General features: G+C 37.8%; 1 protein-coding gene across 4 annotated transcripts in view; it reads right to left on the bottom strand.

Annotated features, from left to right (window-relative positions):
* Positions 1-24,492, bottom strand: part of cac (calcium voltage-gated channel subunit cacophony) — a 1,845,957-nt gene that overhangs the window by 1,128,661 nt on the left and 692,804 nt on the right. For all 4 annotated transcript variants that reach the window (XM_071696567.1, XM_071696568.1, XM_071696569.1 and 1 more), the window contains 4 exons: positions 23,835-24,057; positions 23,241-23,445; positions 19,850-20,068; positions 701-852 (listed from right to left, as the gene is read on the bottom strand). In XM_071696567.1, the coding sequence (XP_071552668.1) occupies positions 701-852; positions 19,850-20,068; positions 23,241-23,445; positions 23,835-24,057 (799 nt within the window). The remainder of the gene's footprint in view (positions 1-700; positions 853-19,849; positions 20,069-23,240; positions 23,446-23,834; positions 24,058-24,492) is intronic.

The following is a 24,492-nucleotide window of genomic DNA, read 5'->3' on the forward strand; positions in this document are numbered from 1 at the left end:
CTATACTAACTGAGACTCAACTACACTTGAAGGATAATTTTTTGTCATAGGAGCATCATAATTTCATAATCAAAGGAAGATAGTCACTGGTTGGAGTGTATACAAACATAATGGATTAATTACAGGCAAGAGTTTAGACATCTCACAGAGGAGACACATTTTTCTGAAAAGGTTCAACAATTAAGTTGTCAATCCGTTCTCTTTTGAGGAACTTTGGTATGTGACAAGCACACGGTCAAATATTTCAGAAGTGACTAAATGGTTCTTACATTCATCATGAAAGTAAGAAGAGCTATTGTTTAAAAGATTAATGTATCTCAAGTAATTCATTCTCATTTCTTAATAATCCAAAATCCCAAGGTGATTCCTACATATAAATCATTTTCTTTTTTTTAATTTTCCAAAAGAAGGAGCAGAGAGGGGGGCCAGGTGAGGATATTCCCTTAGAGGCCCAGTCCTCTGTTCTTAGCGCTACCTTGCTGATGCGGGAAATGGCGAATAATTTGAAAGAAAAAGAAAATCATGCAATAATCTGACACAGCAAATCTTTGTAACATATGATCCTTTTCCACCCATTGGGTCACATGGTATACTTGTGTACATCACTGTCAAGCATGGGAGAAGGTTAACAAAATTTAATTCATCATTATTCACCTCTAAACTAGCTTAACATTATGCAGTTACAAAATACATGACTTACTTCATCTTACTCTCTCCACCTGGAGATGGAGGACAGATCTCCACTTTAGGAGGTCCATCAGCATTGTTGTGCAGTGCCTCTAATTCTTTTTCAAGCTCTGCTTGCTGCTTCTGTAGGGGAACGAGATTTTCAGGACCTGGGAGTTGATGAGACTGCAGACAAAAATTGTAAAAATTAATTGAAAAACCTTTAGAAGCAGGTATTCACAATGCTTACCTCTTATCAGAGGTAAGTGGTACAAAATAACGTCACTGGTGAGTGACACACCTTATAACATCCAAGCTCTTTTTTGTATACAGCCGATTGCCCTATAATAAATTTATGAGAGAACCATTCCTACTCCTTGAACTTTTCATTGAAAGAATAAAGTAAGAACTTCAGAATATAGTTTTTAAATTATTTTTGAATGTTTTAGATTTTATCAAAGAGACTGAATGCTGGTGGATACACATCACTTTCAAGCTCTTGTAGTAGAGTATTATCCACTACAATGAGACACTTGACAATCAATCCCATTGTCACCCTTAACCATAAAATGATTACTGCTACAGAAGAAATTGCTCCTTTCATGTTTTTGAACTTTTCAATCATTCTACAATCTTCAGGGTTAAACTGTATCTGGGAAATCAGAGGAAAGCAAGGGGAAAAGAGACAATGAAAGGGATGACTGAAAAACAAAGAGCTCATGCTTATGACCATTTCTTAAACAATAATATGAAAAACTTAGTCTGAAAAAACCAATGGCAAAGAAATGCCAATAGTCAAAAATTGTTGATAACACTATCATTATTCAAAAGTTCAAATTACCTTATCAAAAGGGAGCTTAGTTGTGAAAAGCCTTAGAAAAATTAACCACTGACTAACATCTTGTTATCACTACTCAATAAAACTAGTTTCGAATTTTCTCAAGCACTAAAGAAAGTTACAGTTTACAGAGAATGTACTTCTATAACTCTAGCTATATTCCCGAACAGAATAAGTGCGTTTTAGGTTAGACAGGTCTTAGATATAAATCAACGACTGAATCACATTTACCAGTAAAAATCAACACTCAAACCTGAGATATGTGTTTAAAAATGAAATCTAACGTAAAGTAACACTATTTATGAAAGCAATATTTTCTACATGAGTATATGTCAGTAGAAATCATAAAATAACTGCAAATGTTTCATATAAGGAATTATGTAATGGAATTCCCTGAAAAGAATTCTAACCTTACAAACGCACCCCAATGAAAGGAAACACGGATAACTAAACTAAAACTGGGAAGCAGGGGCAGTCACTAAAAAATGGAAAAGCAAAGGTGACCAGATTCACCAGAAGCACTATCACATCCAATATATAAATACTACCAGAAAAGCAAAGCCAACTATGAGATTTTGTGAGAAGATTATCAATTTGGTTACACAGACTAAAGGATAATTTCCAAATGTAACACACTCAGAAATGTCTTGGCTAGTTAGTATCAGTAGACCAATAATGATATTCTCTTCACAGTAAGTTTTTTCATTGAAAGCACTACTTCTGAAGCCTCAAACCTATGGCTAAAAACACAGAATAACTACAGTGACATAAATCTAATACAAAATAAATGGTTTGTGCAAGGTATTGCTGACAAAACTATTTGGTGCAACTATTTCTCGATACTCTGTGGAAAATAAAACATTTGTGTTCAAACAAAATATGAATGAATAGAAAAATGAGGATCCATCAAAGGAAACATTTAAGGAAACAGGTAAATATATATGAGTAACCACATTGATGTAAACACAGAAATTTGGATATCAATCACAGCCGACAATCGAAAACAGTGGATGAGTGCCAGACGGTAGTTGTGTAGGGGTTACCGTCAGTTCCAGGCAGGCAGACAGAGATAAGAAAAAAATTACGTAAAAAATTGAGAAAACTCTTCATCTTATCTTTAATCACGAGTAATCATCCTACAAAAGCGAGGATACTTTTAAAATTTTTGCAAAAAAGCTGTTAGAAAATCTACAAGTACTGTAAAATTTCTATCAATATTACTAATGCAGTACCTAAAGACACTCATAAAATCTAAGTTAAATTCATTGCTAACTATTGGTAACTAGTCAATTCAAAATTAGCAACATTTACTAAGGATCTGAGAACAAATTACAAAGCAAAAGGACTGTCCTTAACAGTAGGTTCCCATTCAAATGGCATATCAATATTTGTCCACTCATGTAGTGATATGACAGAGACATAAATATATAGTTTGTCCTTTCATTTAATGCACATGTATATCAAAATAAAAATGGTCTATACTATGTCCTCTCCTTGTGTTTGTGGGAAAAGCTTAAAAAGTAAGTCTGTCAGTGGGTACATATCTTTATAAGAAGAACTTTAATAATGAGATTTCTAGATTAACAGAAAGTATTTCTAATCATGAAAAGAAAGTATCCATGGATGTTTTTGTTGCTAAATGGAGACACATGTGTGGTGTTCTCTTATTAACTGCTACAAGTGTCACGGACACATGGGGAATTATCAAAACCATGTAAAGGTGAATACAGTAAAAACCTTCATATAACTATGAATATTCTTGTATCTATGGTTCTTGCTTAGTAAATGTAATACTATCTAAATTGTATTTAGGTATGTATGTATACTAAAGAAGTACACATCATCTTCCATCTATAGCTCTTCTTTACCTCATAAGAACTAATAAAATGTTTTACCATACACGTAATAAACTGTAAGCAAGGGATGTAAAGTACTTAAAATAAAAACTATTTTTTGCTAAAAACTTGTTTGGAATTGACAACAACATTTATGTACCCTGACAAGGGTGAGCTATGAATGTAACAGCAAATATGAAATGACTTGGTGCTTTACTGAAATGAACCATTAATCAGATAGCCATAAAATAATAATATGGTGACTGTGACAACAATCCCAAACAATTGGAAGCTGGCCTTAACTAATTACAAACTATGCATAATACTTATGTAATTCTTAAGGCCACCCCTTCATCACAATAGGAGCCACATTTACTATACTCATACCAGAACTAAGTGTGGGAGGATGATAGCCTGCAAACACGACTCACTTCTGTCAAGGTGCAGGAATGAGTCTCTTGGTTCAAAATTACTTTTCTGAACAAAATACTGATAATAATGAGGATGCTACATAAACTGGCTTTGATAAAAGATTGATGGCTTCAAACTCTAACCTGGTATAAACTTCATTAACTATTAGAGAGGAAATTAAATATAAATGACAACTGCCAAGTAACCATTTACTATTCAATAACTAAAATACACATTTTCACAGAAAAATAGGTCATCTATATAAAAACTGTGATCCTGTTCATCCCAGTTTTAAGAACATGCAAGGGCAATGACTGTTATGACCGAACTGTTATGAAGCAGCAGCTCTGTACAACTGGTGCAATTACACATTGCAATATGCATCTGAAGAAAAGAATCTATGTATGAACCCTTCAAAAAACGAATTTTCTAATGAAAAACCTAAATCAATCAACAACTAAAACTGAGCCCTAGAAAATGAATATCTCAACTTTCCTCTAATCAAGAATGAGTTATATGTTGTTCCACAAGCCCCCTGAGGAAGATATTCCATGATTATGGGAGCCTCCTTATTCCGTGGCAGGCTGATGCTAGTTCCTAGTAATGACCTAGTCATACCATGTAGCACTCACAGAGTTTAGTACTTATCCTGGTTAAAATCTATATCTCTGATGCCTGTTCCAACTGGAGCTCCCTCAAGGAGGAGGCCACAGCAATAGTCTCCATAACTAGCAAACTCCAGTGCCACTTCTCAGTCTTTAGTGCCTCTTTGTTAACAGGCTATGGGCAAAGAACAACTCTAGTGAAGTATTTGCAGAAGTTCCTACCTAATTTTCCTATTGACTACTACCTAATGCTCCTACCTACTACTAACCAATGCTCAAGCTAAAATTCTACACATAACTCATGGAGAAGAATTACACTCATATGTGGATGGCTACTGGAGTTGGAACTGAGTAGAAGGTATAAGTACAACACATGAACATCAAAACAAAAGCTGCAGTGATAGCTGGTAGCATAGAAGCTTCACAATAAGTACTTATACAGTTTGAGCAACTGTATGAAAATGGTCATATAACCAAAAACAGAGTGAAAGGGTACAGTTTATTTACATACAGATCCAATATACTTACACATCACCAAAATACTGAGAAAAAAACAAATAATATTATATGCATATTTGCACTTTGTTGTAGCTTACGAAGACTAAGTGTGATCACAACCCTACATCCTGGGAGAACAAACCATTGTGGGTTGCCATATGATACACAAAACTTGAAAGCCAATCCTTGAACAGAAGGAGGGCTTAGCCCCAGGAGAGGACAAATGGATTCACCTGGGCTCATATTTTGAATAATGAACTCTCATATTCTGTGCTTACAGGGTAATCCCTGCTAACAAAGAAAAAAAAGCCAGGATTCTTTAAGTGAATGACATGGCATGGGCAAAAAACATTCCCCAATGAAAAGCCATCCTCAGTGAAAGTAAAGAAAACTAAGTGGAAAAGATTGTACAATTCTGACACCAGTACAATACTTACGCCCATCATCATTAAACCTTTAAGGGTGTGGAAGACAGAGAAAGGCACCTAAAAAGAACAATGATTTAACCAAATCTTCCTAGGGATGTCAATCATTTGTGAATGAGGTAATTCAAATTTTTACAGAAAGACTTTTAAAGGTTGTAGAATTAGTAATTGGATACAAGGCTGAGAGATTTTCATATCTATCTATAATACTTTGTCGCTGTCTCCCACGTTAGCAAGGTAGCGCAAGGAAACAGACGAAAGAATGGCCCAATCCACCCACATACACATGTATGTACATACACATCCACACACAGCACAGACATACCTATACATCTCAATGTATATATATATATATATATATATATATATATATATATATATATATATACATATATATATATATATATATATATATACATATATATATCCCTGGGGATAGGGGATTAAGAATACTTCCCACGTATTCCCTGCGTGTCGTAGAAGGCGACTAAAAGGGGAGGGAGCGGGGGCTGGAAATCCTCCCCTCTCGTTTTTTTTAATTTTCCAAAAGAAGGAACAGAGGGGGGCCAGGTGAGGATATTCCACAAAGGCCCAGTCCTCTGTTCTTAATGCTACCTCGCTAACGTGGGAAATGGCGAATAGTTTAAAAGAAAGAATATATATATATATATATATATATATATATATATATATATATATATATATATATAGGTGAGTTTGAATGGAGAAAAACTGGAGGAAGTGAAGTGTTTTAGATATCTGGGAGTGGATCTGTCAGCGGATGGAACCATGGAAGCGGAAGTGGATCATAGGGTGGGGGAGGGGGCGAAAATTTTGGGAGCCTTGAAAAATGTGTGGAAGTCGAGAACATTATCTCGGAAAGCAAAAATGGGTATGTTTGAAGGAATAGTGGTTCCAACAATGTTGTATGGTTGCGAGGCGTGGGCTATGGATAGAGTTGTGCGCAGGAGGATGGATGTGCTGGAAATGAGATGTTTGAGGACAATGTGTGGTGTGAGGTGGTTTGATCGAGTAAGTAACGTAAGGGTAAGAGAGATGTGTGGAAATAAAAAGAGCGTGGTTGAGAGAGCAGAAGAGGGTGTTTTGAAATGGTTTGGGCACATGGAGAGAATGAGTGAGGAAAGATTGACCAAGAGGATATATGTGTCGGAGGTGGAGGGAACGAGGAGAAGAGGGAGACCAAATTGGAGGTGGAAAGATGGAGTGAAAAAGATTTTGTGTGATCGGGGCCTGAACATGCAGGAGGGTGAAAGGAGGGCAAGGAATAGAGTGAATTGGAGCGATGTGGTATACAGGGGTTGACGTGCTGTCAGTGGATTGAATCAAGGCATGTGAAGCGTCTGGGGTAAACCATGGAAAGCTGTGTAGGTATGTATATTTGCGTGTGTGGACGTGTGTATGTACGTGTGTATGGGGGTTGGGCCATTTCTTTCGTCTGTTTCCTCGCGCTACCTCGCAAACGCGGGAGACAGCGACAAAGTATAAAAAAAAAAAAAAAAAAAAAAAAAAAAATATATATATACATATATATTCTTTCTTTCTTTCATACTATTCGCCATTTCCCGCGTCAGCGAGGTAGCGTTAAGAACAGAGGACTGGGCCTTAGAGGGAATATCCTCACCTGGCCCCCTTCTCTGTTCCTTTTTTTGAAAAAAAAAAAAAAAAAAAAAAAAAAAAAATGTATGTGGATGTAATCAAGATGTGAAAAAAGGGGAGATAGGTAGTATGTTTGAGGAAAGGAACCTGGATGTTTTGGCTCTGAGTGAAACGAAGCTCAAGGGTAAAGGGGAAGAGTGGTTTGGGAATGTCTTGGGAGTAAAGTCAGGGGTTAGTGAGAGGACAAGAGCAAGGGAAGGAGTAGCAGTACTCCTGAAACAGGAGTTGTGGAAGTATGTGATAGAATGTAAGAAAGTAAATTCTCGATTAATATGGGTAAAACTGAAAGTTGATGGAGAGAGATGGGTGATTATTGGTGCATATGCACCTGGGCATGAGAAGAAAGATCATGAGAGGCAAGTGTTTTGGGAGCAGCTGAATGAATGTGTTAGTGGTTTTGATGCACGAGACCGGGTTATAGTGTTGGGTGATTTGAATGCAAAGGTGAGTAATGTGGCAGTTGAGGGAATAATTGGTATACATGGGGTGTTCAGTGTTGTAAATGGAAATGGTGAAGAGCTTATAGATTTATGTGCTGAAAAAGGACTGATGATTGGGAATACCTGGTTTAAAAAGCGAGATATACATAAGTATACTTATGTAAGTAGGAGAGATGGCCAGAGAGCGTTATTGGATTACGTGTTAATTGACAGGCGCGCAAAAGAGAGACTTTTGGATGTTAATGTGCTGAGAGGTGCAACTGGAGGGATGTCTGATCATTATCTTGTGGAGGCTAAGGTGAAGATTTGTAGGGGTTTTCAGAAAAGAAGAGTGAATGTTGGGGTGAAGAGGGTGGTGAGAGTAAGTGAGCTTGGGAAGGAGACTTGTGTGAGGAAGTACCAGGAGAGACTGAGTACAGAATGGAAAAAGGTGAGAACAATGGAAGTAAGGAGAGTGGGGGGAGGAATGGGATGTATTTAGGAAATCAGTGATGGATTGCGCAAAAGATGCTTGTGGCATGAGAAGAGTGGGAGGTGGGTTGATTAGAAAGGGTAGTGAGTGGTGGGATGAAGAAGTAAGAGTATTAGTGAAAAAGAAGAGAGAGGCATTTGGACGATTTTTGCAAGGAAAAAATGAAATTGAGTGGGAGACGTATAAAAGAAAGAGACAGGAGGTCAAGAGAAAGGTGCAAGAGATGAAAAAAAGGGCAAATGAGAGTTGGGGTGAGAGAGTATCATTAAATTCTAGAGAGAATAAAAAGATGTTCTGGAAGGAGGTAAATAAAGTGCATAAGACAAGGGAGCAAATGGGAACTTCAGTGAAGGGTGCAAATGGGGAGGTGATAACAAGTAGTGGTGATGTGAGAAGGAGATGGAGTGAGTATTTTGAAGGTTTGTTGAATGTGTTTGATGATAGAGTGGCAGATATAGGGTGTTTTGGTCGAGGTGGTGTGCAAAGTGCGAGGGTTAGGGAAAATGAGTTGGTAAACAGAGAAGAGGTAGTAAAAGCTTTGCGGAAGATGAAAGCCGGCAAGGCAGCAGGTTTGGATGGTATTGCAGTGGAATTTATTAAAAAAGGGGGTGACTGTATTGTTGACTGGTTGGTAAGGTTATTTAATGTGTGTATGACTCATGGTGAGGTGCCTGAGGATTGGCGGAATGCGTGCATAGTGCCATTGTACAAAGGCAAAGCGGATAAAAGTGAGTGCTCAAATTACAGAGGTATAAGTTTGTTGAGTATTCCTGGCAAATTATATGGGAGGGTATTGATTGAGAGGGTGAAGGCATGTACAGAGCATCAGATTGGGGAAGAGCAGTATGGTTTCAGAAGTGGTAGAGGAGGTGTGGATCAGGTGTTTGCTTTGAAGAATGTATGTGAGAAATACTTAGAAAAGCAAATGGATTTGTATGTAGCATTTATGGATCTGGAGAAGGCATATGATAGAGTTGATAGAGATGCTCTGTGGAAGGTATTAAGAATATATGGTGTGGGAGGCAAGTTGTTAGAAGCAGTGAAAAGTTTTTATCGAGGATGTAAGGCATGTGTACGTGTAGGAAGAGAGGAAAGTGATTGGTTCTCAGTGAATGTAGGTTTGCGGCAGGGGTGTGTGATGTCTCCATGGTTGTTTAATTTGTTTATGGATGGGGTTGTTAGGGAGGTGAATGCAAGAGTTTTGGAAAGGGGGCAAGTATGAAGTCTGTTGGGGATGAGAGAGCTTGGGAAGTGAGTCAGTTGTTGTTCGCTGATGATACAGCGCTGGTGGCTGATTCATGTGAGAAACTGCAGAAGCTGGTGACTGAGTTTGGTAAAGTGTGTGGAAGAAGAAAGTTAAAATGAATGTGAATAAGAGCAAGGTTATTAGGTACAGTAGGGTTGAGGGTCAAGTCAATTGGGAGGTGAGTTTGAATGGAGAAAAACTGGAAACACACTGAATGAGCATTGGAGAGAGAAATGGTGGAAGAATACATGGAATGGTGTATGCAAGGGGGAGAATGTAAGGACAGGAATAAGTGGAGACTGTTTTGCTGTGGCCACCCCTTGATGGAAGTTCCCAGAGGGAACAGGTATCAGAGATATAGACAGATAGATGGATAGATAGATTATCCCTGGGGACAGGGGAGAAAGAATACTTCACACGAATTCCCTGTGTGTTGTAGAAGGCAACTAAAAAGGGTGGGAGCACAGGGCTGAAAATCCTCCCCTCCAGTTTTTCTTTTCAAAAAAAGGAAGAGAGAAGGGGGCCAAGTGAGGATTTTCCCTCTGAGGCTCAGTCCTCTGTCCCTCACGCTATGCTACCTTGCTATTGTGGGAAATGGTGAACATGTATGACATAAAAAGATAGATAGATAGAATCATCCTACGATTTAGCTTAAAGAAAAGCATCACCTGCATACAATAATTGATATATTCCGTTATGGAATCTTCTGTGAACTTCAGAGAGTCAGAACTTTCCATAGTCCTTTCCTGTTAACTTTATCATGTGCCCTCTCTAAATCAGTAAGTTCTGTACATATACTTTTCTATACGTTTTTCTTTACTACTTGCTTCTGGGCAAAAATTTGGTCTATATATCTTTTCCTTCTCAAAATCCATCTTAAATCTCACTTACAAGGTATTCACAGTTTCACTGAGCATGATGAAGAATAATCTTACAATATATTTTTTCTATTTTATGTTTGGGCCTCCAATCACAGACAAAAATCCAGATCAAAGCCAGGCCTTAAATGAAATATAGAAAAATTAACGAAAGGGAAACAAGAGACAAGAGAAAGTATTCATGAATTTTGGAGTAAATGAAAAACCAGTTTTTTTTAAAAATGTACCAGACTAACTATTCTAAACACATATTTCATGGTATTTATCAGACATTTATATACAGCATCTATAGAGTACATACTACCCAAGTGCCCAAGGTGCACACACATTAAAACACTATGACCTGTGGTCCCAACTAGTGGACATGTCCAGTTTCCTGAGTGCTACAGGAGCCTAATAAAGATAGAAAGGACTCCTGCAACAACAAGTAAGTAATTATGCACAGAGCAGTATAAATTTTGCAACAGAGTACTTTTTCAAAGTTTCATACACAATTTCCAAACTATAATTTCACTTCTACTCCACAATACATCGATTTTAAGTGATTTCCATTCTTTACATCAACATATTTGTAATGTCTTCTTCCCCATACCTTTTCCTGACCTTTAATCCTAGCATATGACTATCCACTTGTTCTATATCATTTATTATTATTCCCAATTAGTTCTTCACACCACTCTTCTCATCTTTCATCAGCTCATTTAAACTATTCTTTCCACCTTTCATAATGCCCACTTTGTCACAAGGAATCTCCCAGACTCATCATATGCACCCTCACTTTTTAAATAATCATGCTTCTACTCTAATATACCTCCTTCCAATACAGCCTGTTATTCTCCCCTAATTCTTCAGTAATCTTCCAAGATCCTCATCTTCTTATCTTTTATTTGTGTATAACTTTTTCTTCTTCAAGATGCTATACTTTTCAATCATTGCACTGTATTCATCATAATTTAGCTTCCTACAATTTCTCTTCTTTTCATTTATCTGTATCAATCAACTCAATTAAATCTTTATTCCACTATGTTGTTCCTCTCTTTCCATAACCTATGACTACAGTACCAAAGATCCTGGTGGTAACATATGTTAAAGCATGCTTTTCATCTATATCTCTGCTTTTTAGATTGCCATTCTTCAACTTCTACAATCTAACCCTCAATACTTTTTCATTAACAGTCCTATATCTAGACCATCTAAAATAGATGACTACCATACATATTATGGTTATTGTAGGCCCCACAAGATCCTCTCACAGACCTCACATTAGTCAAACTATCTATCATAATTTTCTAACCAGAGACTTTCTCCTTCTTTCTCTTATAACTGTTTACTGTTTCCCACATTAGTGAGGTAGTGTCAGGAACACATATACAAAAAAGGCATCATTCATGAACATCCATTCTCTAGTGGTCATGTGTAATGCAACAAAACCCCAGTACCCTATCCATCTATATCAATAACTTGCCTGAAGTATGGAACCCTACCTGAATATGTTTGTATATGATATTAAGGTCATGATGGAAGTGAAAATTGGTGAGGATTGCATCAGGGTACAACGGCATCTAAACAGACTCCAAAGTTGGTCTGAAACGTGGATGAAGAAATCAATCTGAGCAAATGTAAAGTCATGAGGATGGGATAAAACAAAGATTGGCTTCATTATGACTATTACCAAGCAGAAATTGTGCTTCAGGATTATGTGTGAGAGGGATTTAGGAGTTGACACTGTCCCTAACCTGTCACCAGGTCCCACATTAAAAGAATAATCAAGGAGACAAATACTCTGCTGGCAAATGTTTGCATAACTTTCAAGTATATGGATAAGGAAATTTTCAGCAAGCTATTCATATCCTACATAAGAAAGAAGAGTAAGGGGTAAACTGATCAAGAGTGCAAAACTGGGAGTTTACAAGGAGAGTGTACAATAGTACAATTAAAGGGGTTGGTGTGAGAGGGAGAGCACCCATGACATGGGAAAATAGGGTGGAGAAACATTGAAGGGAGAGAAATGGTGGAAGAATGCATGGAGTGGTGTATGTGAGGAAGGTATGTAGGGACAAGGATAAGTGGAGACTCTTGTTGTGGCCACTCCTTGATGAGAGTTTCCGGAGGGAACAGGAACCAGAGGTATAAATAAATAGAGAGAGAGATAGGTAGATAGAAGATCGACGGTGGGTACAGTGGATAGTACTTTGAGTAATGTAGAATTAGAGCAACCACAGGACATAACTTGAAATTCAGTAAAACCTTTGTACATAAGGGTGTAAAAAATATTCTTACAGTACAGGAACAGTGGATGAATGGAAGAGACTGACAAAGAACATGGTTAATAAAGACAGCAAACAAAAATTTAAGACACTGTATGACTGTACAGATTGTTCAAGAGAAAGGCCCAATGAGTGTAAGACTCCCTCTCCATACAGTGCAAAGAGGTTTTCACAAATATGTAATAATAACAAGGCCCCAGACCTATAATGTGGTTTCTCCCAGCTGCTTCATGTGCCCTAGTTTACATCACTGACAGCACATCCCTCTCTATATACTACATTACTCCATATCACTATTTCTTGCATAATCAGGCTCTGAGCACTTACAACTTATTCCCTTTTACCTTTCATCTCCAATTTGGTGTCCCCTTCTCCTTGTCCCTTCCCATCGATATCATAACCTCTGTGTTAACCTCTCTTCATCATTCTCTCCATTTTTCAAAACCATTTTAGCTCACACCATTCAGCTCTTTCAACCATACTCTTCTTATTACCTTACCTCTATTATACCCAATCATTACTCATCCAATCAACCTTCCTCACATTAGATACTGTTCTTAAACATTTCATTTCCAACTTATTCACCCTCTTCTCAGCTTTAGTGCCCTACCATGTTACTGGCAGCGGGCAACTCTAATGCAGTGCTTTCAAAGGAATCTACCTAATACTCCCATTGACTGCTTCCACATTGTGTTTACTTAACGTTCCTGTCAAATGTTCAAACCTACTATTTCTACCAAATGCTCCCACCTAATGTTCATACCCACTACTTCTACCTGATATTTCTGCCTAATGTTCCTGCCAAATGTTTTACCTACTACTTCTATCTATTGCCCCTACCATTTTAACAAAATGCAGGGTAGTGCAAAGCACTTACCACAGAAAATTTTACAGTTACAAAGAATGAGTCATGTGAGTTAAGTGCTTTCAAGTGCTCTGCACAACAGAGAGGTTCTATGTTTGTGGAGAGAATATCAGCAGTCCATATGTGGGTAAGGGTAAAAGAAAAGACAACTACCTGGGTCAGAGTAGTGCAACTTGACAACCACTAAGATGCTGGCTCACTATGCAGCCATCAGTAACCCTCCCAATACCTAGGTGGGTAGTGACAGTGATGTACCCTGGTTGGTAGCTGTCTACCGACTACTACCTACTCCAGCACTATAGTCATCAGTAAAAATAACTGAATTACCTCCCAGGCACCCACACACCAACAGACTGCATAAATGTCCTTCTCTCCAAGATCTTTGTATTTAACTCCATCACCACCCTATCCATACACAAATTTAACAGCAATGGTGACATCACACAAACTTACTGCTGATCCACCTTCACCCGGAATCATTCACCCTGCTTATATGCAGAGGTCCTAAAGGATAAGAAATTGGAGAGCAAAGCAAATGTCAAGAGATTTGAGAGTAATTATCATTGATAAATCTGAACTCAAGGAACATATTGAAAAGGTAGTGCTTTCAAAACAAATTATACCAAGAGCAACTTCAACAAGAGACAGACAATGATAAAAATTATCAACATATGAATAATAAGTACACTTGACGACTACTCATTTGTGCAGTCACCAGTAAAAACAGACTGAACCAAACAAAATAGAGAGAATATAGAAACATTTCACAAATATGATAAATGGAATGGAGCACATGAATTACCATGAACAACTAAAAGAACTAGAGACCTACAGTCTTGAATCTTGAGAGGAAATAAATATGGTAATATAAGCTTGTCAATAAACAGAGGGAATAAAAACCAACGGTCTGAATCAAAAAGCAACCAAGCAAAAAACAATACAGTCATTAAGTAAAGAGTGATTCCTGGAAACATACAAAAAAGCTATATGAGAAAGATACACGAATGCCCAGCAAAGAAGTTGGAATGATTACCTAATGTTATTCAGGGTGATCTCAGAAATTTAAGAGTAACCACAGAAACATTCTGAAGAAGATAAGACTAATGGCTAAAAACAATACATCATTCTTTAACATACAAGTTAAGTGGTGAGTGCAAAACACTAGCCCTGCTGCCATGGCAAAATCTCACCATACGTATTTGTATGTAGGTAGATAAGAATTCTACCTACTTGTATACATGCCTTACTCCTTGACAAAATCTTCTCACTGCTTCTGATAGCTTTCCTCCCACACCAGATATATCTGTAATACCTTCCACAAAGTATCTCTATCAACCTGCTTTTTCCAGACCCATAAATACCACATTCAAATCAACTTTCTTGCTACAAACATATCAATAATACACAACTAACCCATTGTATCTCTAGCCTACAGACATCTTAATGCAGGGTGTACATGAATAAACACATACACCTACTGATGAACATATTCCACATATCCAATTACCATTAACATTTTCAGCAGGGTTCCTAGGAACATACCAGACATGTAATACCATGATGATATCCAATAATAACTGATTCACATTTATCATATGTTCCAGTGATATCTGTTCTATCTAACTGTTTAATCTATATTTCATACTGCTTATTACTGTTCTTGTCTATCTATTCTCTCTCCCTCATAAAAACAAAGTCAAGAAACTCAGAAGAAATATATAAAAGTTCCCCTCCCCCCCAAAAAATGTAGAGACTTCAATGTTTCACCTAACAATATACGATATTCATCTGGAATAAACAATGAAACCTTTAAATGAAAATTAGACAGCTAACTGAAGAAAATACCCTATGAATTTAAAAGTGATAACTATGGCTATGTGGCATTCAAGGGCAATTGCAATGTGAATCAAACAAAATACACTATAAGTGCAAGGTGCCAGCCCTACCTAAGGCAAAATCTCGTAGGTACTTGCAAGAAGGTACTGCCCCACTATACCAGTTTCTTCCTCTTTAACTTTCTCAGTGACCAGCATTGACCTGTGGCTCAGAAGTATGAGAGTTGGGGATGGAAAGAGAGTATAGGCACTCTTAACAAGTTCTCTAAATTTCTTTTCCCAGTAGCATTAAATGGAAAAACACATTCCATTATAACTGGCAGTTGTTAAAAAGATTCTGATGGCTCTGACTTGTTCAAGAACAGTTTGTTTTCCATGGAAGCTGATGGCTGTATATCTTTTGTAGGTGATACCAGAATACGTAAGAAAATCTCATCTGTATTAGACTTTGAGACAGTGTGTGGAAATGGAGAAATAATAAACCACAAAATACCATACAGAAACAATTACCATTGTAGCATGGAAAAAAGATAAATGTAAGAGATCTCATGGTAATAATGCCTGATGGCCTAACCTTCAGCAAATATCAAAGAACAACTGTTATCTCTTTAAAGAAAATCAGCAGACTAAAATCAATGAACCTTCAAGGAAAGAATGGAAGAACCAGTTTTTAAGTTCTTCAAAGCACTAATACTCAAATATAATCAGAGTTAGAATTCATGTAAAGACTTGTTACAGCCCATAATGCTGCTTAAAACCCTGAACTACTGGGAATGACAGCAGCAAAGAGGCTATACTCTACAAAATGAAGACAGATCAGATATATCATAAATTATACTTCGGAAATCCTGGAGACATGGTTTCCTAATTGCACTTGAACATAGTTTTCTATCGCCATAACAGACTTGGAAGATTCTGGAAAGCATTATTGCTGGTATCAAAAGGTGCAATCAATAAAAGAGGAAACTTTGTCAACAACTGTGGCTCAAAACTGCTTAGTACTTTGGTTGAAACATTGGACATGCTATGGACTGTTCTGTGGCAAAATTGCACTAGACAAACTAGTATATAGTGGTAGAAATGTATATTTGTGGGCTGCAGTTTCAACAACCTGAATGGGCAGAGATAGAAGATGCAACAATATGCTTCATAAATCATGATAAGACACACAATCAATGAGGTAACCCTGTTAGACAGGCCCTGAGAATAATTACAAGGCCAAATGAATCACAGAAATTCATCTCTAATCTATGAATAATACATAATATAAATATACAGTGAATGTAGATTTGCGGCAGGGGTGTGTGATGTCTCCATGGTTGTTTTATTTGTTTATGGATGGGGTTGTTAGGGAGGTAAATGCAAGAGTTTTGGAAAGAGGGGCAAGTATGAAGTCTGTTGGGGATGAGAGAGCTTGGGAAGTGAGTCAGTAGTTGTTCGCTGATGATACAGCGCTGGTGGCTGATTCATGTGAGAAACTGCAGAAGCTGGTGACTGAGTTTGGTAAAGTGTGCGAAAGAAGAAAGTTAAGAGTAAATGTGAATAAGAGCAAGGTTATTAGGTACAGTAGGGTTGTGGGTCAAGTCAATTGGGAGGTAAGTTTGAATGGAGAAAAACTGGAGGAAGTAAAGTGTTTTAGATATCTGGGAGTGGATCTGGCAGCGGATGGAACCATGGAAGCGGAAGTGGATCATAGGGTGGGGGAGGGGGCGAAAATCCTGGGAGCCTTGAAGAATGTGTGGAAGTCAAGAACATTATCTCGGAAAGCAAAAATGGGTATGTTTGAAGGAATAGTGGTTCCAACAATGTTGTATGGTTGCGAGGCGTGGGCTATGGATAGAGTTGCGCGCAGGAGGATGGATGTGCTGGAAATGAGATGTTTGAGGACAATGTGTGGTGTGAGGTGATTTGATCGAGTAAGTAACGTGAGGGTAAGAGAGATGTGTGGAAATATAAAGAGCGTGGTTGGGAGAGCAGAAGAGGGTGTTTTGAAATGGTTTGGGCACATGGAGAGAATGAGTGAGGAAAGATTGACCAAGAGGATATATGTGTCGGAGGTGGAGGGAACGAGAAGTGGGAGACCAAATTGGAGGTGGAAAGATGGAGTGAAAAAGATTTTGTGTGATCGGGGCCTGAACATGCAGGAGGGTGAAAGGAGGGCAAGGAATAGAGTGAATTGGATCAATGTGGTATACCGGGGTTGACGTGCTGTCAGTGGATTGAATCAGGGCATGTGAAGCGTCTGGGGTAAACCATGGAAAGCTGTGTAGGTATGTATATTTGCGTGTGTGAACGTATGTAAATACATGTGTATGGGGGTGGGTTGGGCCATTTCTTTCATCTGTTTCCTTGCGCTACCTCGCAAACGCGGGAGACAGCGACAAAGCAAAAAAAAAAAAAAATATATTTTATTTTGGAGGTCTCAAAACTCTAAGGGACACACTCATAAATGGTGGTGGTGTCATAATTTCTTCTTGGTCTGTTACTAAGAGACAATAGCAAAACACAAGCCTTGTTACCGGCAAGATATCAACATTATATAAACCAAGGACCCCTTTCTCTGAAGGGCTCCTGCAGCTTTAAGGCTGCACTACTTCCAATGGCAGGGAAGTTAAGGACTCCCTTGGAATGAGAATTTCTATATGACTGTACTCCCTCCTGTCAAGAGAAACTTTTCACTTGCAGAGTAACCACAAGCAGGTGGAATCAAATAATGTCCCAGCAGGATATAAGAGATCAATCGTATCACAATGATTTATTTTTCAACTGACTACTTCAGTAACTACTGTACTTGAACAGAATGTAAATATAGCCCTCTGATAAAAGGGTTCTATACCACAGAAATAAACACATGGATCATTCTAAATGAATTTCAGCTTGTTCTTTCAGTATCAGTACTGGAGGCACTAATATCAGGGTGCTCATATTGCTGTACATCATATTCTGCAGACCAGCTTTCTTAAAAGTAGTTTTAGTATTCTCACTGGCTCTGCATGAATATCTAAAGTGTCTGAAATTATGACACCCCATATGACTTAGTGTTTATTTTAAGTATGGGCTGCCCTGATGAGCACCACAGCCCTTGTGCTCATGTATTGTGTGTTGCACCCCTTTAAACTTGGATCAATTCATGACCTGAATACTGATGAAATGGATGAAACTGATGAGGAAACTTATGAGTCTTAAAAAACTTCTTATTCACCATCATCTAAGGTTTAAAGCTTTAACTGACCAAATAGTTCCTCTTGCCATTTGATATTGCAATTACAAAGGTGAAAAAGATAGCATGTTTATTACAAAGTATATCCAGTCCTCAGAATAGTGAGAATTTCCTGGATCCTAAATGAATTTCTTAGAAAAAATACTATTTTCTCCCTCTCACAAAATACAAGAGTGCTCTAATCCTTTCTTAAAAGTAACAGAGAAGTATGACCAACAATGATGAATTTCATTTCAACTTGGAATACTGTATATATAGCATGGATTACCCTACCCATGGAAGTTTATAAATCTTTCTTTTTCTTTTATACTATTCGCCATTTCCCGCGTTAGCGAGGTAGCATTAAGAACAGAGGACTGGGCCTTTGAGGGAATACCCTCACCTGGCCCAATTCTCTGTTCCTTCTTTTGGGAAAAAAAAAAAAAAAAAAAAAAAAAAAAAAAAAAAAACGAGAGGGGAGGATTTCCAGCCCCCCGCTCCCTCCCCTTTTAGTCGCCTTCTACGACACGCAGGGAATACGTGGGAAGTATTCTTAATCCCCTATCCCCAGGGATACTTATTAAAATTTTTCAGTCTACACTTTTATAAGAAACATCTTCCTTTATCATTCTAATATATATGAATGCTACTTAATGAGTTTTAAACAAAACTGAAACATTTTACAGGTGGTAAACCAGGCAAGAAGCCCATTCCAGGAATCTGGCATTCTTACCCCTTTTCCAGCCTGCATGGTTTAGTGGCTGATTTCTCATAAAAGGTTCTTGTGACCTACAACATAGGCGACCTGTCTGTAGTCATCTATGACAAGATTCATACAGTTGAATAGAAAGTTAGATAAACAGATGATGTATTAATATAGGTGATGGAAGTGGCAGACATTTTCAGGATGAGTCATCTATATGTGTAAGGTATTTGCATGACTGAATTAAAGCATCATGGAACTTATGACTGAGATGAAGTGAGATATAAGACTTTCTTTGATAACAGAAATGATTATGTAAACAAAGCTGAGGGAATCCTGATATTGGGTTTGGGGTTTGAATCAATAGTAGACTGCAAATGTAACTGAGCTGGGTTATTAATGTGAGAGTGATACGTTTGAAAATATCATATCAGTTGCATATATGTCAAGCAACAGTATGTAAGATGAGGATAGGAACATTTTCTTAAAATGTTCTATGAGTAATGTGCCAAGAAGAGTCATAGCTCACAGTTACTCTTGGAAGGGATTCATAACTTTCAATCAATGCCATAAAATATTACATTTGTGTCAGTAAGGGAATATCAATGAAAGTCTGTGGTTTAACTCCTCTCCTGCTACCTTTCCTAGCACTGCGTCATACAACATTCAATCATGAGTCTTAGCACTACATTCATTAAGAGCCCTACCATATGATAAACAAGCTAAATTTCCTGTCCTTAATACCTATATGAACAAATACAAATGACACTGTAACTTTTGAAACCTTAAAAGAGATTTAAAGAACCATCATTTAAAACCATAAGAGTAATTTCATTCAACTTTTCCTAAACTTCATGATTCTTTTTCCCTTTCTTTTTACAACAGTTCTATATTACACACTGTCATTTGGGAGTGAGTTACCCAAACCTTTCACTTAGATCTTAACTATCATATATACTTATAAAAAAGCTGTCCTTCCTGACACTGACCTCCTTATCCTCTTCCTCCTGTTCCTCCTCAGCAGCTGTGAGCTCTTGTGCATTGGCCAAGTTATCAACAGCAATAGCCAAGAAGACATTGAGGAGAGTGTAGTTACCAAATATCACCAGGATGATGAAGTACAAACTGTAGATCATACCAGACTTTGTACCACCCTGAGATGCAATCCCCTGGTACATCACTTCATTCCAGTCCTCACCTGTTAGGATCTGTAAGACCATACAACTTTTTGTTTAAGAATGAAGGTGATGATAAGCTTTTGGTGCATGAGAAAAATCATATTCTCATGACGACAAACAAACTAAAGAAATAATTAATCAAAGAGTATATGCTAAATTTCTTGAAAATATGAATTTCTTTTGAATAAAAAACGGAACATAAACATCACACAATACCGCTAAGCATACACATACTTATCAATTCCAATTCATTTGATTAAACAAATCATAGTGCTAAGAATGTCTAAAATGATCAAGGTTACATAAATCATGGAGAGCTTTACTAAACTCCCTGTGCTAAATATACTGAATATAATAACTGGGATGTAAGTTTAAATGAAGAAAAACTGAAGGAAATGAAGTGTTTTAGATATCTGGGAAAGGATTTAGCAGCAAATGAAACCATGGAAGTGAAAGAGAGTTATAGGGCGGGGGAGGGGACGAAGGTTCTGAGAGCAATGAAGAATGTGTGGAAGGACAGAATGTTACCTTGGAGAGCAAAAATGGGTATGTTTGAAGGATTTGTAGTTCCAACAATGTTATATGGTTGTAAGGCATGGGCTATAGATAGGGTTGTGTGGAGGAGGGTGGATATGTTGGAAGTGAAATGTTTGAGGACACATACGCAGACATTACATACATAAACATGTACATATTCATACCTGCTTGCCTTCATCCATTCCTGACACCATCCCACCCAACAGAAAAACAGCATTGCCATCCCCTGTCTGAATTAGGCAGCACCAGGAAAACAGACAAAAAAGGCCACATTTGTTCACACTCATTCTCTAGCTGTCATGTGTAAATGCACCGAAACCATGGCTCCCTTTCCACATCCAGACCTCACAAAACTTTCCATGGTTTACCCCAGATGCTTCACATGCTTTGGTTCAGTCCATTGACACCACATCGACCCCGGTATACCACATCATTCCAATTCACTTTATTCCTAGCATGCCCCTCACCCTCCTGTATGTTCAGGCCCCAATTGCTCAAAATCTTTTTCACTCCATTTTTCCACCTCCAAATTGGTCTCTGGCTTCTCCTTCCTCCCTCCACCTTCAACATATATATCCTCTTTGTCAATCTTTCCTCACTCATTCTCTCCATATGTCCACACCATTTCAACACACCCTCTTCCGCTCTGTGAACCATACTATTTTTATTTCTGCACACCTCTCTTACCTTTACATTACTTACTGGATCAAACCACCTCACACCACGTGTTGTCCTCAACCATTTCATTTCCAACACATCCACCCTCCTCCATACACCCCTATCTATAGCCCATGCATTGCAACCATATAACATTGTTGGAACCACTATTCCTTCAATCATACCCAGTTTTGCTCTCCGAGATAATGTTCTCTCCTTCCACACATTCTTCATCACTCCCAGAACCTTAGCCCCGTCCCCCACCCTGTGACTCACTTCTGCTTCCATGGTTCCATTCACTGCTAAGTCCACTCCCAGATATCTGAAACACTTCACTTCCTCCAGTTTTTCTCCATTCAAACTTCCATCCCACTTAACTTGTCCCTCAACCCTGCTGAACCTAATAACCTTGCTCTTATTCATATTTACTCTCAACTTTTCCTTTCACATACTTTTTCAAACTAAGTCACCAACCTCTGCAGTTTCACCAACAAATCAGCCACTAGAGCTGTATCATCAGCGAACAACAACTGACTCACTTCCTAGGCCCTCTTATTCACAAAAGACTACAAACTCATCCCTCTCTCCAAAACTTCAGCATTTACCTCCTTAACCACCCCATCATAAACAAATCAAACAACCATGGGGCATCACACACCCCTGCCGCAAACCAACATTCACTGGGAACCAATCACTTTTCTCTCTTCCTACTCATACACATGTGTTACATATTTGGTAAAAACTTTTCACTGCTTCTAGCAACTTGCCTCCCACACAATACACTCTTGAAACCTTCCACAAAGCATCTCTATCAACCCAATTTTATGCCTTCTCCAGATCCTTAAATGCTACATACAAATCCATTTGTTATTCTATGTATTTCTTACATTCATTCTTCAAAGCAAACACCAGATCCACATATTCTCTACCACCTCTGAAACCATACTGCTCTTCCCCAATCTGATGCTCTGTACATGGCTTCACCATCAATCAATACCCTCACTTATAATTTCCCAGGAGTACTCAACAAACTTATGCCTCTGTAGTTTGAACACTCACCATTATCCTCTTTGACTCTGTACAATGGTATTACACATGCATTCCACCAATCCTCAAGCACTTCACCATTGTCCATACATACATTGAATATCCTTACCAACCAATCAACAACACAGTCACCCCCTTTTCCAATAAATTCTACTGTGATACCATCCAAAGCAGCCAACTTGCTGGATTTTATTTTCTGCAAAGCTTTCGCTACCTCTTTTCTCTTCACCAAACCATTCTCCCTTGTTTGAAAAGATGGATGTATGTAATTACATGGGGATGAGCAGAAAAGATAGTAAGAGGGCATTACAAGATTGTATATTAACTAATAAATGTAAAAAAAAAGACTCTTGGATATGAATGTGTTCTGAGAGGCAGCTGGTGGGATGTATGATCATTACCTGGTAAAGGTGAAGATTTGTAGCAGCTTTTGGAAGAGAAAATTATATGAGTGAGAGAGAGGAGGGTGGTGAAATTAAGTGAGCTTGGAAAGAAAACATGTGAGAAGAAATACTAGGAGAGACTGGGTGTAGAATGGCAAATGGTGAGAGCAAACAAAGCAAGTTATGTGGATGAGGAAAAGAAGGTTTATAGGAAAGCACAGCTGGCATGCGGAAGTATTTTTTAAGGACTGTTGAAGGAATTTGATAACATGGTGGTAAATGTAGGGTGTTTGGGTCAGAGAGGTTTGCAATGTGTGAGTGTCATGGGAAGTAGTTTGGTGAACAGAGAAGGGGTGTGAGAGCTTTGAATACAATTAAATGTGGCAAGATGGAAGGAGTGGATGGTACTAATGTTGAATTTCTTGAGATCTGCACAAGTTGTCATTTTTCACCTCAATAGTTGCAAAAAAAAAAAAAAAATAGCCTGCATGGTTCACTGGTTCTGAAATAAAATTCAACATTTTGTATTAACATACTCATCTAAAAATGACATAATTATCTTTATGACAATAACTCACCTGAAATACAGTGAGTAGTGCTATAGAGAAGGTGTTAAAGTTAGCTAAAGGTGTCTCTTCAGGGAAATTGAAGGAGCCACCAAAGAGCTGCATCCCTAAGAGTGCGAAGATGAGGATGAACAGGAAGAGCAGGAACAACAGTGAGATGATGGAACGCATTGAACTCAGTAATGAGATTACCAAGTTCCGGAGCGATGACCAGTACCTTTAAAATGAAATTTTTGTAATGAGGCTTCTCAAATTTTTTTATCACAAATAGTCATCTGAACCACTGAGGTTTAAAACAAGAGCAAAATCAACTTTTATATTACTCATATTAGATGAAAATATGCTTTCTGGTTATGATTCTTAATTCACTTGAAATATACATTAAGTACAAAACAGACATTACTTAACTATAATTCAATAAAAAATCCCAGTTCTCTAATGACTTTCCTCAAAGCTTTAGTTAACCTCTTACCAAGAAATATAATAACAAAGAATGAAGAGTATAATCTAACATCATCACTTTGGTAACTTTTATATACCATTACAAAAATATTGATTATTATGTCAAACTACAGAAAATAACTGTCACAATTAACATGAGCTTACTTTGTAACTTTAAATATCCTCAGTAAACGCAAGGCTCGCAACACTGACAGACCAAATGACCCAGACTTGAAGGCAGTCCAGACGACTTCAAATATTGAGCCGCTGATGACAACACAGTCAAATCGATTGAACGATGATTCAAAGTATATTCTTGGGCCCAAGGCATACATTTTTATAAGCATTTCAAATATAAAGAGACCTAGAAATATAAATTCTGCATAGTCTGAAAAAGAGATGAAATAATCATAAGCACCAACTGGCTGATAATGAAAAAATATTATTTTTTTCTATTATAAAATATTCATATTATAATTTTCCCAGCATTTTTTAGTTCAACTCTGACAGCCTACTAGTCCATGAGGGAAAAAATATACATCCATCAAAGGGTCAATTAAAAAATCTATGCCAGGAAAAAATGTACAACAGAAAGCATACACTCCTTCCCCCCTAGCAAAGTACTGATACTTTTCAATGATATTACAAATACAATACAATCTATATCTAGTCCATATGGGAAAAAAAAATCCATTGAAGGGATCACAATAAAAAATCTAGGCCAGGAAAGAAACATACAATAGAGAGCATGTACTCATTCTTCCACCCCTAGCAAAGCATTGATATTTACACTGGTTTTACAAATACACTCCATACCTTATCC

This window comes from Panulirus ornatus, chromosome 59 (genome assembly GCF_036320965.1).
Source record: "Panulirus ornatus isolate Po-2019 chromosome 59, ASM3632096v1, whole genome shotgun sequence".
NCBI classification, from domain to species: Eukaryota; Metazoa; Arthropoda; class Malacostraca; order Decapoda; family Palinuridae; genus Panulirus; species Panulirus ornatus.